The 12,056-nt window shown below is 43.1% G+C and overlaps 2 protein-coding genes across 4 annotated transcripts in view; one reads left to right on the forward strand and one right to left on the reverse strand.

Annotated features, from left to right (window-relative positions):
* The window catches only part of LOC106032159 (SRY-box transcription factor 2), a 275,642-nt gene extending 267,967 nt beyond the window's left edge, over positions 1–7,675 (reverse strand). The window contains exon 1 of one of the 3 annotated variants that reach the window (XR_007161729.2): positions 4,218–7,675. The gene's annotated coding sequence lies outside the window, so the exon portion shown is untranslated. The remainder of the gene's footprint in view (positions 1–4,217) is intronic. The other 2 variants (XR_007161727.2, XR_010833518.1) reach the window with 2 other exon arrangements.
* A 118-nt stretch (positions 7,676–7,793) lies between these two features.
* Positions 7,794–11,465, forward strand: DNAJC19 (DnaJ heat shock protein family (Hsp40) member C19). The gene is made up of 6 exons (XM_048059637.2): positions 7,794–7,934; positions 8,262–8,313; positions 8,559–8,632; positions 8,962–9,038; positions 10,167–10,237; positions 10,914–11,465. Exons 1-6 carry the CDS (start codon positions 7,932–7,934, stop codon positions 10,982–10,984), a joined length of 348 nt encoding a protein of 115 aa, XP_047915594.1. The 5' UTR covers positions 7,794–7,931; the 3' UTR covers positions 10,985–11,465.
* The last annotated feature ends 591 nt before the right edge of the window (positions 11,466–12,056 follow it).

A 12,056-nucleotide genomic window follows, 5' to 3' on the forward strand; every position in this document is an offset into this window, starting at 1 on the left:
ATGACCAATGACTGGGAGGTGGGAAAAGGCTACCACAAGAGTGGCCTAGGTGATAAAGTCCCTTATGCTGGCCCATATGTATTTGGGGTTTTGAAAGAATACCACCATTACATAACACTATTCAAAATGCTCATAAAACATTTTGGTTAGAAGCAGTGGCTCAAACTGGGCCTTAGAAACAAGAAAGAACATTTGGGAGTATATGGGGGAAAAATGTCCTAGCTTGATAGCATTCCTCTCAGAGTTTCTTTTGGTCTTTGGAGAAATGCTGCCATTTGGTATTCCAAAGCATTACGCACAGTGCTGGAAGCATGGACTTTACCCAGACATCTTTTCATGCAGAGGATTCTCAGGCATTTTTCTGAGGTTGTATATATTGAAACTGATTTGTGCATATGAAACTAAATTTAGTATAAATATACAATTCACATATACATTGAAAATACCACTGAATTAAGAAGCAGAATGAGTACTGAGAGAAAAATTGTTATTATATTTCTTAGACTTTAAGCAAATGTCATTGTAAACTCAGTGGTGAAGTCACAACATGTTTAGCTCATTCACTCCTATCAAAGCCCCACATCTAAGCAAATAATCAAGGATTTATACAAACTGGACACACTCCTAAATAAAAGACCAGAAGATAACTGCCCTGAGAAATGATGCATTTCCCAGAGATGTGAGAGACCAGCAAAGCCCGTTTTCCAGTTTTGTGCCATTTCTACTGTCATTGGTGACCACACTCACCACTGGGTTGTCTCAGATACTCCAATCTGCTCGAAAAGAATGCTCTGGTGAGGTCCCACCTCCTCAGTGCCCCTCCTATAGGGACAGATTCAGAGGTGCCTGCAACTGAGGTGTTGCAGAAGACCTAGACTAGCCTTCAGCTTCTCCCAGGAAAACAAACATCTGATGTGCAGATCTCATAGAATCATAGAAACACAAGGTTGGAAAGGACCTACAAGATCATCTAGTCCAACCGTCATCCTATCACCAACACTATTCACTAAACTACTAAATCATATCTCATAGCACCTTGTCCAGGTGCTTCTTGAACAGCGCAAGGGACAGTGACTCCACCACCTCCCTGGGCCAGCTGTTCCAGTGCCTAACCACTCTTTGAGAGAAAAAGTTTTTCCTGATATCTAATCTAAATCTCACTAGGCGCAACTTGTGGCCATTTCCTCAAGTCCTATCATTAGGCATCTGAGAGAAAAGGCCGACCCCCTCCTCATCACAACTTCCTTTATGGAAGCTGTAGAGTGCAATGAGGTCTCCCCTGAGCCTCCTCTTCTCCAGACTAAACAACCCCAGCTCCCTTAGCTGCTCCTCATAAGACTTGCGCTCCAGACCCCTCACCAGTTTTGTTGCCCTTTTCTGGACATGCTCCAGGGCTTCGATGTCTTTCTTGTAGTGAGGGGCCCAAAACTGAACACAGTACTCAAGGTGTGGCCTCACCAAAGCTGAGTACAGGGGGATGACCACCTCACCTCCCTGCTCCTGCTGGCTACACAAAATTTCTAATACAGGTCAGGATGCCATTGGCTTTCTTGGCCACCTGGGCACACTGTCGGCCCATGTTCAGCCAAGCATCGGTCAACACTCCCAGGCCCTTTTCCTCTTCACAGTCTTTTAGCCACTCTGCCCCAAGCCTATAGCGTTGCATGGGGTTATTGTGGCCAAAGTGCAGGACCCAGCACTTGGCCTTGTTAAACCTCATCCCATTCGCCTCAGCCCAGCAGTCCAGCCTATCCAGATCCCTCTGAAGGGCCACCCTATGCTCAGGCAGATCGACACTACCTCCCAGCTTGGTGTCATCTGCAAACTTACTGAGGGTACACTCAATCCACTCATCTAGGTCATCAATAAAGATATTAAGCAAGATAGGCCCCAGCACCGACCCCTGAGGGACACCACTTGTAACAATACGGCAGCTGGTGTTAACTCTATTAACCACTACCTGCTGGGCACAGCCATCCAGCCAGTTCTTTACCCAGAGAAGAGTGTACCTGTCTAGGCCACGGGAAGCCATTTTCCCTGGGAGAATACTGTGGAAGACCATGTCAAAGGCTTTGCTGAAGTCTAAGTAGACTACATCAACAGCCCTTCCCTCATCTACCAGTCTGGTCACGTGATCATAGAAGGAGATGAGGTAGGACAAGCACGACCTGCCTTTCATGAACCCGTGCTGGCTGGGCCTGGTCCCCTGGATGCTTGTCCTCCTGCCTTTCCTCACAGCAGTCCACCAGGGAGCAGAGTTCTTCCTACATGAAATCCAGATAACCTTGCATGTTTTGAGAAAAATATAAACTTGCAACATTGCAGACACATCATGATGTGACTGAACACATTGTGTTCTACTGATGCCAGTCTTGAAGCAGCACCTTTATCAAATAATCCTGTCAAGGCAGAACAACTGAAAGGGTTGTATACAAATTATTTCCTGTCCATTATATATCTACAGGATTGTGTTTTCCACGCTTGGAAAATTTCAATTAATTCAATGAGTGTTTGAGTTGAAACTATCCCAGGATTATCCCTGTGAAGTTTTCCTTCTTATCTGCAGGCCTGATTGTATGCTTGCTAGGCCTTGCAGCAATCTCCCTGCCTGAGTAAAAGCCTCCCTGGACTTTGCTGTGCTTTTTTCACTCCTTTCTTGTCCTGCCTGCAGTCTTGAAACTTCTCTCAAAATGTCACCAGCTGCTTTTAAAGAAAAGGAACAAGCTCCTCCTTCTAGAAGGTTCCACCTAACTCAGTGATTCTCTTTCAGTGTAGTGGAACATAAAAACCAAAAGCAAAACACAAAACCCATTACCGTTTCCATCACCTGTACCCGTGCATTACAGTTTCAGATTTAAATTTCAACCTCATCACCACCACCAAAGCTGCAAAACCCTCTACAATCTCCTCAGAAGAACACTTAATGCCGTGAGAAAGCTTCTTATAAGCCCATGAGCGAGGAGTGCCGTTGCAGCCTCCTTCAGCGCTCATAGCTGTCTTCTTCCTCCTCCCCTGCCTTCCGCACTCTGCTCTGTTCAAGTTTTCCTTCCTGGCTGACAACACTGACACTTCAGTTGTCATCTTTAGGTAGGAGGTAGGATGCACACCTGAACCCACAGTGTACAAAGGGATGATGGCCTATCTGACAGACAGCTGGTTTAGGCCTTGATCCTGTGATAATCTCCAAGTGGGGGAAACCTAAGATCGAGACCTTCGTTCACTATAATTCATTAAGGCAGTGCAAATAAAGGCTTTACTCATTCAACTTCTTTGCAAAAACTGGCACAGTTTGTTTTTGTAGTACTTAATAGAGTTTCACAGCACAGACACACAAGTTTCAGCACAATACTGGCAGAATACAAATTTCAAAAGGAAAGCTTTACAGTAATAATCAACACAAAACCAAAAATGACATAATGTCCCTGGTAAACACGTCAGTATTATCTCATTGTTTTTTCCCTTAAGCAGAAGCATATCTCAGGATACCACGGGTAAAAGATGGTAAGTATCAAACTTGACTTTAGAAACTTGAGAAAGTTCACATGTAGATGCTGTATTCCTTAGTTCAGCTTCAGGGAATTTTGTGACTAATTTACTAACAATTACAGACCTTGCCTCTCCATTACTTTCCAGCAACCTTATCTGTTTTTTAACTAAGCTGGGAAGCCAAATAATGCCACTGCAAGGCAGATTCTCTTATGATTGTTGTGAACACAGATGCCACACATACACACTTCATAGCTGGTGTCAAATTACAGTGAAATCCTGCTTTGTTTGATTAAAAAAAGCCCATAACAATTCTTACCAAGTGAGTGAATCTCAGTTTGCAATTAGTGTCATCCACACTATGCTCTAATAATTATGATTATCAATTTAATGACAAAGTGATGCTACAAACACCAAGGTAATTTAGCCACAGGTGAGACAGCACAGTGTTGTATTCTGGTACAGATATTTAGGACACAAGAAATAATGGAATCTCAAAAAGGATAAATGAGAAGAAAAAGAAAGGAGATGTTAAACGTAATTGGCAGACTAGTATAGCCAAAGAAAGTGGAGTATGGGGGAAAAAATAGGAAAAAAATTTGGAGAAAAGAAAATAAACAAGAATTTCTACCTAAACTTTATTTTTATTATACATATATTAAAATATAAATAAATAGTGTTCTAAAACCAAAGAGGATAAAACGTTTAAAAGCACCTAAGAAATTCTTCACCTCAGTGTTCCTGGGTGAGCCTCTGAGCATCTCGGTGCAGCCACAGCAGGGAACACAGAATGGCTGCAGCCTCAAGCAGCAGAGAAGCACGAGGATCAGCTGCGCACAGGACAACTGCTGCAGCACATAACCTTGATTTTCACTTACAAAAACGTTTAGCAGCCTTATATAGATGTTGAACAGGTACATCACAAACTTCCTCAACGCACAACTATTTCACCTGCTGTCCAGTTTGTGGAAGATATGGTTAAGTATTGCCAGGTTTCTGCAGAAATGGTCCATTTTAATGGAGAAGTTTGCTTATGTTCTACATGTGGCTGCTTTGGATAGTGCAGTAAGATAATGCTAAGAAAAGGAAAATCATCTTCTATCAAAAGGTATTTTAACTGAGTTGAAAACCTTAAGACAGCACTAGGATGAAACCCTTAACAGAAGAAACAACAAAAGCTTCAGGGTTTCTCTGGAAAACATAAAGGGAGCAGTTTAGAAACACATTAAGCAAAATAAAAGGTTGTATACTCCAGCTGAGGGGATATTTCTTAAAAACTCAGTAGTTTTGCCTTCCTCCTGATTTCAAAAAACAGACATTCTTCAGAAGGGATAAAAACTGCAGTGTACTGATTTAATTTGTGCCCATTAGAGCTTATTCATTTTTCCCCGTGAATGATCCTCTGCACAACAGCACAAGGTTGACAGAGAGAAGACCTAGAGGAATAAGGTGCTATAAAATGAACCCATAAAGCAAACAGAGCAGAATTCCTATTTCTAAATAAATGGAAACTCCAATGGCAAAAGAGAGCACTTCCAGCTCTGTTTGTGGAAAACAAGTATTTCTATGAGGTTTTCTGCATTTTCTGTTTTTGTTTGTTTGATCTTGATACTCCTTATAATGCCTGTTTCCTAATTCCTAGAAATCAGCAGTAATAACTATGATTTCAGCAGCATGCCCCAGTGTCTATATGGCCACCAGCATGTCCATAAAGCTCTAGCTGTATGCTATATAGCTGTAGTAGTTTGAAGGACCAAGGCTTAAAAAACACCAAGCTACCTGTTGTCTAACAAATCATCTTAATATTTATGTACAGAGCCTGCACAAAATCAAGTTGCAGCATTTGGCAAGACTTAAGACACCATTTGCCAACAGGGGCATCTAGACGAGTAGTTTCTGGAGAGTACAACCTATATATAAGTAAAAATTCATAAATCTTCCAGTTTCAGAAATAATGTATCACAGTTCTGATCCTTCAAGGACTTGTTATCATAGCTACTCATACACACAAGCACTTACTGATTTTGTGTTTAAATGTGAACTAACAGCATTTAAACATCCAGTCCCTTACTGTACTTCACTCTGGTTTTCTGAGCAGCCAAGGAGGAAAATGAAACAGATCTGGACTAGCCTCAGAGCAGCTATTTGCAGACTTCTGCACCGAAAACTTCTTAACTCTGATGCACATTTGGAAAGCTGAGTGGCAGCAGTTTGGTACCTTGGCCAGGACAGGCCTACAACAGCTGCCACCCGCGCCAAAGCAGTCTGGAGACAGGCAGTGCCAAGGAAGGGCAAGCAGCGGTTCTTCCTTTGGCTTGCCAGAGGGAGAGGTGTATTTAATATATCCCGTACCACCTAGAGGCACGTGGCTGCTACGAAAGTCCTTAGAAGAGACCACATTCAGAACGTGGCGGGAGGCATCCCCAGATATCATCTTCCTTAGCAAATGTGGCGTTTTGTATCGCTGGCTTTAAGTCTTCATCCCATACAACGTGCCCACGTGCCATCAGCTGGAACACCTCTAGCACACGCTTCGGCTCTGACAGGGAACTCAGAACAGTGTGATGTTCTCAGATGAAGTTTGGATCCTCTCAGGGAGTAAAAATATAATAGAAAGACCCAGTAGGTATAAACCTGCAACACCCCATCTGTGACCAGTCTCCAGTCCTTCCCGACACGAGCTGGGGAAAGTGAGGAAAGAAAGACAACAGCAGTCCCATTTGGGACAGCTTTCTCTCAAAAGCCACAAGGATCTGGGCCCCACAAAAGGTTCTGTCACAACGTGGAAACCAAACCTCATGTAATAAATTACAGGAAAGGATTCCCATTCTCTTATTTGTTTTAGATGATAGGAAAAATGAAATCACTGGTAATGCCTCAGAAAAGCCACTAGCTTGCACTGCTCTACACCCTTTTTGGATAGAGAACGGACAAAAAGAGGAAACCATTTTAAAACCTAATTCTCTTCCCTTTATGAAGAAACTATAGTTGGCTACCAAGCCTGTAGTTTCCTACAGCTTTTTTTTTTTTTTTCTTTTCATAAAACAAACACCCAGCTGTTTTTTCAGTTGCTAGCTCCCTGTCCCATATTTGAAAAGTTTTCACAGGCTGGCAGGGGCCTTGCGCTCTACAACAAGGGGACTTGATCACTTTATCAAAGTTTCCTTTTACTTCCATCTCACGAAAGTCTTAGAGATGCTTTGTGGAAGCACCTTATACAGCCAAAACCTTTTTTCTATCATTCTTAAAAGTGAGCAGATTATTTTAACATAGTGTTGCCTGGATAACAGGGAAGGAAGGAAATAGGAGACCACCCCCAAACAAACATCTCAGAAGACAGTGCGTCAGGCACTTGAAATTTTAGTGAAAAAAAAACAATTCACACTCAAACTGAAATTATAATGTATTCAAAGTGAGCTCAGCACTCATAAGAGCTAAAATAGGAGAAGAAAAAATATTTTCCACTGCAAGAACCAGCAAAATTACAAGCGTCTTAACCAGTGACCAGCTCTTAGACTACACTGCACATTCATTTTCCAGGTGCCCGTGAAGACACCAACACATCCAGAGGAACTAAGGTAAGACGAAAGCTTTTAATTCCTGCAAACTAAACACGAATCAGACAGCTGTAATTAGAGCTGCGACCTGTTTGAAAAAGCAACTCAGTGCTGAAGGCTGGCATGTTCCTGCAGGCCAAGTTATTGCATTTCCAAAACCATGACTTCTGACTGGAACTACAGACGGACACTCTGCTACATGCAGCACTATGCTGTTAATACAGTGTCACCACTATATTATTAATAATATTCAAATACAAGTACCAGACCTGCAGTTCACCCTCACTTTGTAGTGATCTTAAACAATCAGCTATGCGAGCTTGTCCGTCTGGAGCCAGGGCCTGCATTAATTTCCCCGGTTGCCCCCATAGCCAGTCCTTCCCGTGCCAGCCCGGCAGGGCAGGCGCCATTTGAGTGGAATTTTCACGAATTTGGCGTTAATGCTCGGGGAACGAGAAGGAGCGGGCCGGAGCTCAAGAGGGACGGACAGAAGACAAGGAAAATGGGACGGGGCACACGCCCTGTCACAGGGACGGGAGATAAACCACGTTTTTTTTTGTAAAAAACGAGTCTGGCACACGTTAGCTCGAGCACGTCATCGCCCGTTTATATAAAGCACAGCCGCCTGTCACAGCCCCGGGGCAGCCCCTCTACCCGGCTCGGCCGCAGGACCGCCATCTCGGGCCGCCCTCGCCCCGCGGCCACCTCAGCGCCCGGCCCGGCCCGGCCCCACCGGGGCGGTCACCGCCGCCGCCCCGCCCCGCTTTACGACAGCCGGTGGCGGCTGTGCGGCGGGGCCCGGGGCCGAGCGACGAGTCTCGGCCCTCCGCCAGCTCGGCCCGGCCGTCCGCAGTGCGAGGGGCTTGGGGCCGGGCGGCAGCCGCGGCCATGGTGAGTGCGGTGGGGGCCGGGCCCGGTCGGCCGCGCTGCGGGAGCCGCCGGGGCTCCGGCCCTTCCCGAGGCCCAGGAGGGCGGCACGGCCTGCAGGGAGCCCGCTGCCCTCGGCACGGCCCTGGAGGCCGGGTACGAGGGGCTGCGGCGCTGAAAACCACCCCCCGGATCCCACTCGGCCCCGCAGCCCCGCCGCAGCCCTGCCCGGCGCTAATGGGTTAATGGTGCCCGCTTCCAGAGACAGCCTTTTTGTGTGTGTGTGTGTGTGTGTGTGTGTGTTGTCTTGTTTCTCTTTCTTGGTAAACAAAGACTTTGTTTCCTGTGCAGGCCGGTACCATGGTGGCGGTTGGCCTGACCATAGCAGCAGCTGGATTTGCAGGTTTGTAGATGTGTCTAACGCCTGCTTCTGCACCGATGCATTTTAATACCTGATAGTGGACACTGCTGAGAGCCTATAATGAGAAACGTGGCAGTAGTTAAACAATAAATAAAAATTTCTCATTTTTTTATGTCTAAAAAAAATTCCTTATTCCATATTCTAATCCATAAATTACTAGTCAAACTGAATTGCCAGGTCTTTATGAAACCTCATACTTAGTCTTGTTCAACGCTAATTTCTTTCAGGTCGTTATGCACTCAAAGCTATGAAGCAAATGGAGCCCCAAGTAAAACAAGCACTTCAGAATCTACCGAAACCCGTAAGTTTTTATCAATGGCATCTTTTTATTAAAAAGTGTACTCAGTGAAGTAGCTGCAGACTGTTGTCTGTGTAGTATTGCATCTTCTAAAATTAAACATAATTTTGTCACTATTAACAGTCTGTGATTCTGATGGTAGTAGACTAATAGAGAAGTTGTTCTGGCAGGTTTAAGTATTAATTTAAGTTACAGTGCTCTGCTTCAACTGAGTTCCTTATTGCAAGTGCAAAAGAAGCTTCACAATCATGAAGCAATCATGAGTTGTTTTAACTGATGTAGTTAAACTTACATAATCATTGTATTCTAAATGAACACACTTTCCCTTCCAGGACTTCCGTGGTTATTATAGAGGTGGATTTGAACCCAAAATGACTAAACGAGAAGCAGCTTTAATACTTGGAGTGAGGTAAAAGAAAATTTATTATAAATGAAAGGTAAAAAGGAGGATACTCAGTACTCAAGACTGTCCTATGCCAGTTCCCCTGGAAATGTCACTGCCAAGCCAGGAAATACAGAGTGTCTTCTCAGGATTTTCTGTACTGACTTGGGGTTCTCTGCTGCATGGTAGTGTGCTCCAAGCTAACTCTAATTAGACTTGCATACATCTGTAAATCCCAAGCACATTCAAAAGCCGGTCCTAGTAAACATGCCATTTTCATGAAGACCTGGGGCTGATTCTGTGTGGGGAACAGGGTTGTGCTGCTCGCTTGTGGTTGCTGTCACTTCCGTTGAATTTCAGATCCTGTGTGAAAGTGCTGCACACCTACTTCCTGCATGCAAATTCATCACTTATTCTAGAATATCTGAGAGAGGATTAGCTTTCCCTGCCAAAACTTAGAGTCTAAGACCAAATACGCAAGTTTATCTAGTAAGAGAGAGAGTAAGAACCATTTCTCTTTGAAGGCAACTTTCAACAGGGAAGTTTGTACACAAATAATTAAAAACAATCGATTAAGTTTTTCTTTTTTTCAGGAGCCCTCTATGAAATTTGACCCTATAAAAATGTTACAATCTAGTTTTGTTCCTTTTTGATTGAATATTCAGTTTGAATTCACACAGGCATTTGAGAGAGCCCTGTCTGGGACATACACTGTAGGATCTTGAGGTGGTTAGCTACTTCTGCAAGATAGTGTAATTCTACTAGATTTCAGTGGGAGCTAAATACCAAAAACACTTTTAAGTACTGCTGTGTCAGGATAAATCCTGTTAACTTGGTTGTTACCAAAATATTCTTGAAAATTTGCCTATTTTTATTTTTTCCCCTCATCTCCAGATTGTGTGGATGTTCCAAAGCATGTTAGACTGCTATACCATGTCCTTACAGCATGTCTTCTTGAGCATGCAATATATTGGAAAAACCCTAAAAAACCCTACCCAGGACTTAAACGTTATACATAATAATAGGAAAAGAAAAACATACATGTAAATCAAAGAATTTTGGGGCAAGGCAAAGTATTTGTTCTAAGACATCTTTTTAATCTGGAGGATTTTATGAGGTTCCCTCAAATTAGTTTTTCTTTGTCTTTTAAACTAGCCCTACAGCCAACAGAAGTAAAATTAGAGAAGCTCATAGACGCATCATGCTTCTGAATCATCCAGATAAAGGTAAGTAAAAATAATTCACATTGATCGACTAATACATATTTTTACCCATGAAGTGAACTGTGTGGGAAGTGGTATTTGAATATGTTGGCTACTAAAAGAAAAAAAAAAGTGAAAACAGATTTTAGAGTGCCTAAATTCATACAGTTTTGGAACATATTCTGGTGTTTGAATGGTTTAAAGCAAGCAGACAGATTCAGCAGGTCAACTGATGCTTGCACTTTTCTGTTTATATCCGGTTAAAATAAGACTTGTTAAACTGAGACTTAAAATCACCTTAATTTTAGGTGAAAGACCAGAGTATTTCTGTGTACTTTATATTTACCATGTGAGTTTGAGTTGAGATGAATTCATTGGAAATTGGTCCTATATGGCAAGCGAAGAATTGAGCCTTCTGCTTCTGTTGAAGACTAAACTACAAAACACTGCTGCCGGTGGCATTCCGAAGGCTCAGAATCTAGTAACACTTAAAGTTAGTAATTCAAGGCACCTCTGCCTATTCTGAATTCTGTATTCTTCAGTGAGTTAGAATTGTTTGTTAATGCTTGGCATTTAACTTTTTAATCCTCACTTAAAAGGTGAAGTGGCCTCCTTGAAAGTGACTTCATTACTTGTTGTATGCACCAAAACCCAAAATACTTGTTTCATCCAGTGTGACATGAGGTTATCTTTCTTCTAGGTGGTTCACCATATGTAGCAGCCAAAATCAATGAAGCTAAAGATTTACTGGAAGACCAAGCTAAAAAATGAATTGGAGATTGAAGTCATAGGGCTTGTTTGTTCAAGTGATTTTTGTTTTTTTTATAAACAGCTCAAGGCAAGTTTTAATGTCAGCCTTTGACTTGACAAAAATGAGGCTTGAAAAATGAATGTGGGGAGGTATTTCCCTCCCTGATCAATTCTTAGTCGCTTTTTGGGAAATGTCTGAGGGAGTGAGGCTTAAAGGTTTTCCAAAGCTGTTCATTAGTATGTGGTAGAAGCTGCCACTGATTTGGTTTGGCCAAAATTTCTTGCATGTTACTGGATGCTGACATGCCATTACCTAATTTTTGTTAATCTAGTTATGTTTAAAATCCATGCTGCTGTTCTTTTCATATGCCAAAGTTAGCGTGATGAAAACAGTCCAGGGAGAGGGTGGAAAAAAAACAGGAGGAATTACTTGACAGGAAGATACAGGACAGATACGTGGATGTTTCTAATTGACGAAATAAAGTTGAAGAAACTGAATGTACCCAGTTGTCTTGCCTTGTGAAAAACAAGGTTGGTTCAGCTCTTAAGTGTTACTGATGGATCTGGAAGATCCTAGATTTTTTTAGTAGCTTCCAACTTTTAATGGATCTTATGGCAATAAATTGCAAATCTGTAATAAGTACTGTAGTTTTACACATTATTAACTATGAAGTTACGGTTCATGTGATAAGGTTTGCATTTGTAGTAATCAGGAAAAAGGAAGTCTTTACGTCACTGGTGGTCACTAGCAGGGTCCCCCCAGGGCTCAATACAAGGGCTGGTTCTGTTTAATGTTTTTATCACTGATCTGGATACAGGACTTAAATGCATCCTTGGCAATTTTGCTGATGCTACTAATCTGGGAGGTGGCTAGAGGGAGGAGAGGCCTTGCAGTGGATCTAGATATGTTGGCACATTGGTCCGCTATCAACAGCTCGACATTGACAAAAGACGAATGCCAGGTGCTGCATAGGAGGGAGCAAAGCCAGACACAGGCACAGCCTGGGAGATGAGTGGCCGGAGAGCAGCTCAGCAGGAAGGGACCTGGGGATGCTGGTGGCAGCCAGCTCAGCGAGAGCCAGCAGCTGCCCTG

The sequence above is a fragment of the Anser cygnoides genome, chromosome 9 (genome assembly GCF_040182565.1).
Source record: "Anser cygnoides isolate HZ-2024a breed goose chromosome 9, Taihu_goose_T2T_genome, whole genome shotgun sequence".
Classification (NCBI taxonomy): domain Eukaryota; kingdom Metazoa; phylum Chordata; class Aves; order Anseriformes; family Anatidae; genus Anser; species Anser cygnoides.

Bases quoted from the DNA above. Each gene is read 5' to 3' on its own strand.
- DNAJC19 (XM_048059637.2), top strand. The intron at 8,314-8,558 runs GTTTGTAGATGT...AATTTCTTTCAG, and splicing joins AGCAGCAGCTGGATTTGCAG to GTCGTTATGCACTCAAAGCT. The intron at 8,633-8,961 runs GTAAGTTTTTAT...TTTCCCTTCCAG, and splicing joins TTCAGAATCTACCGAAACCC to GACTTCCGTGGTTATTATAG.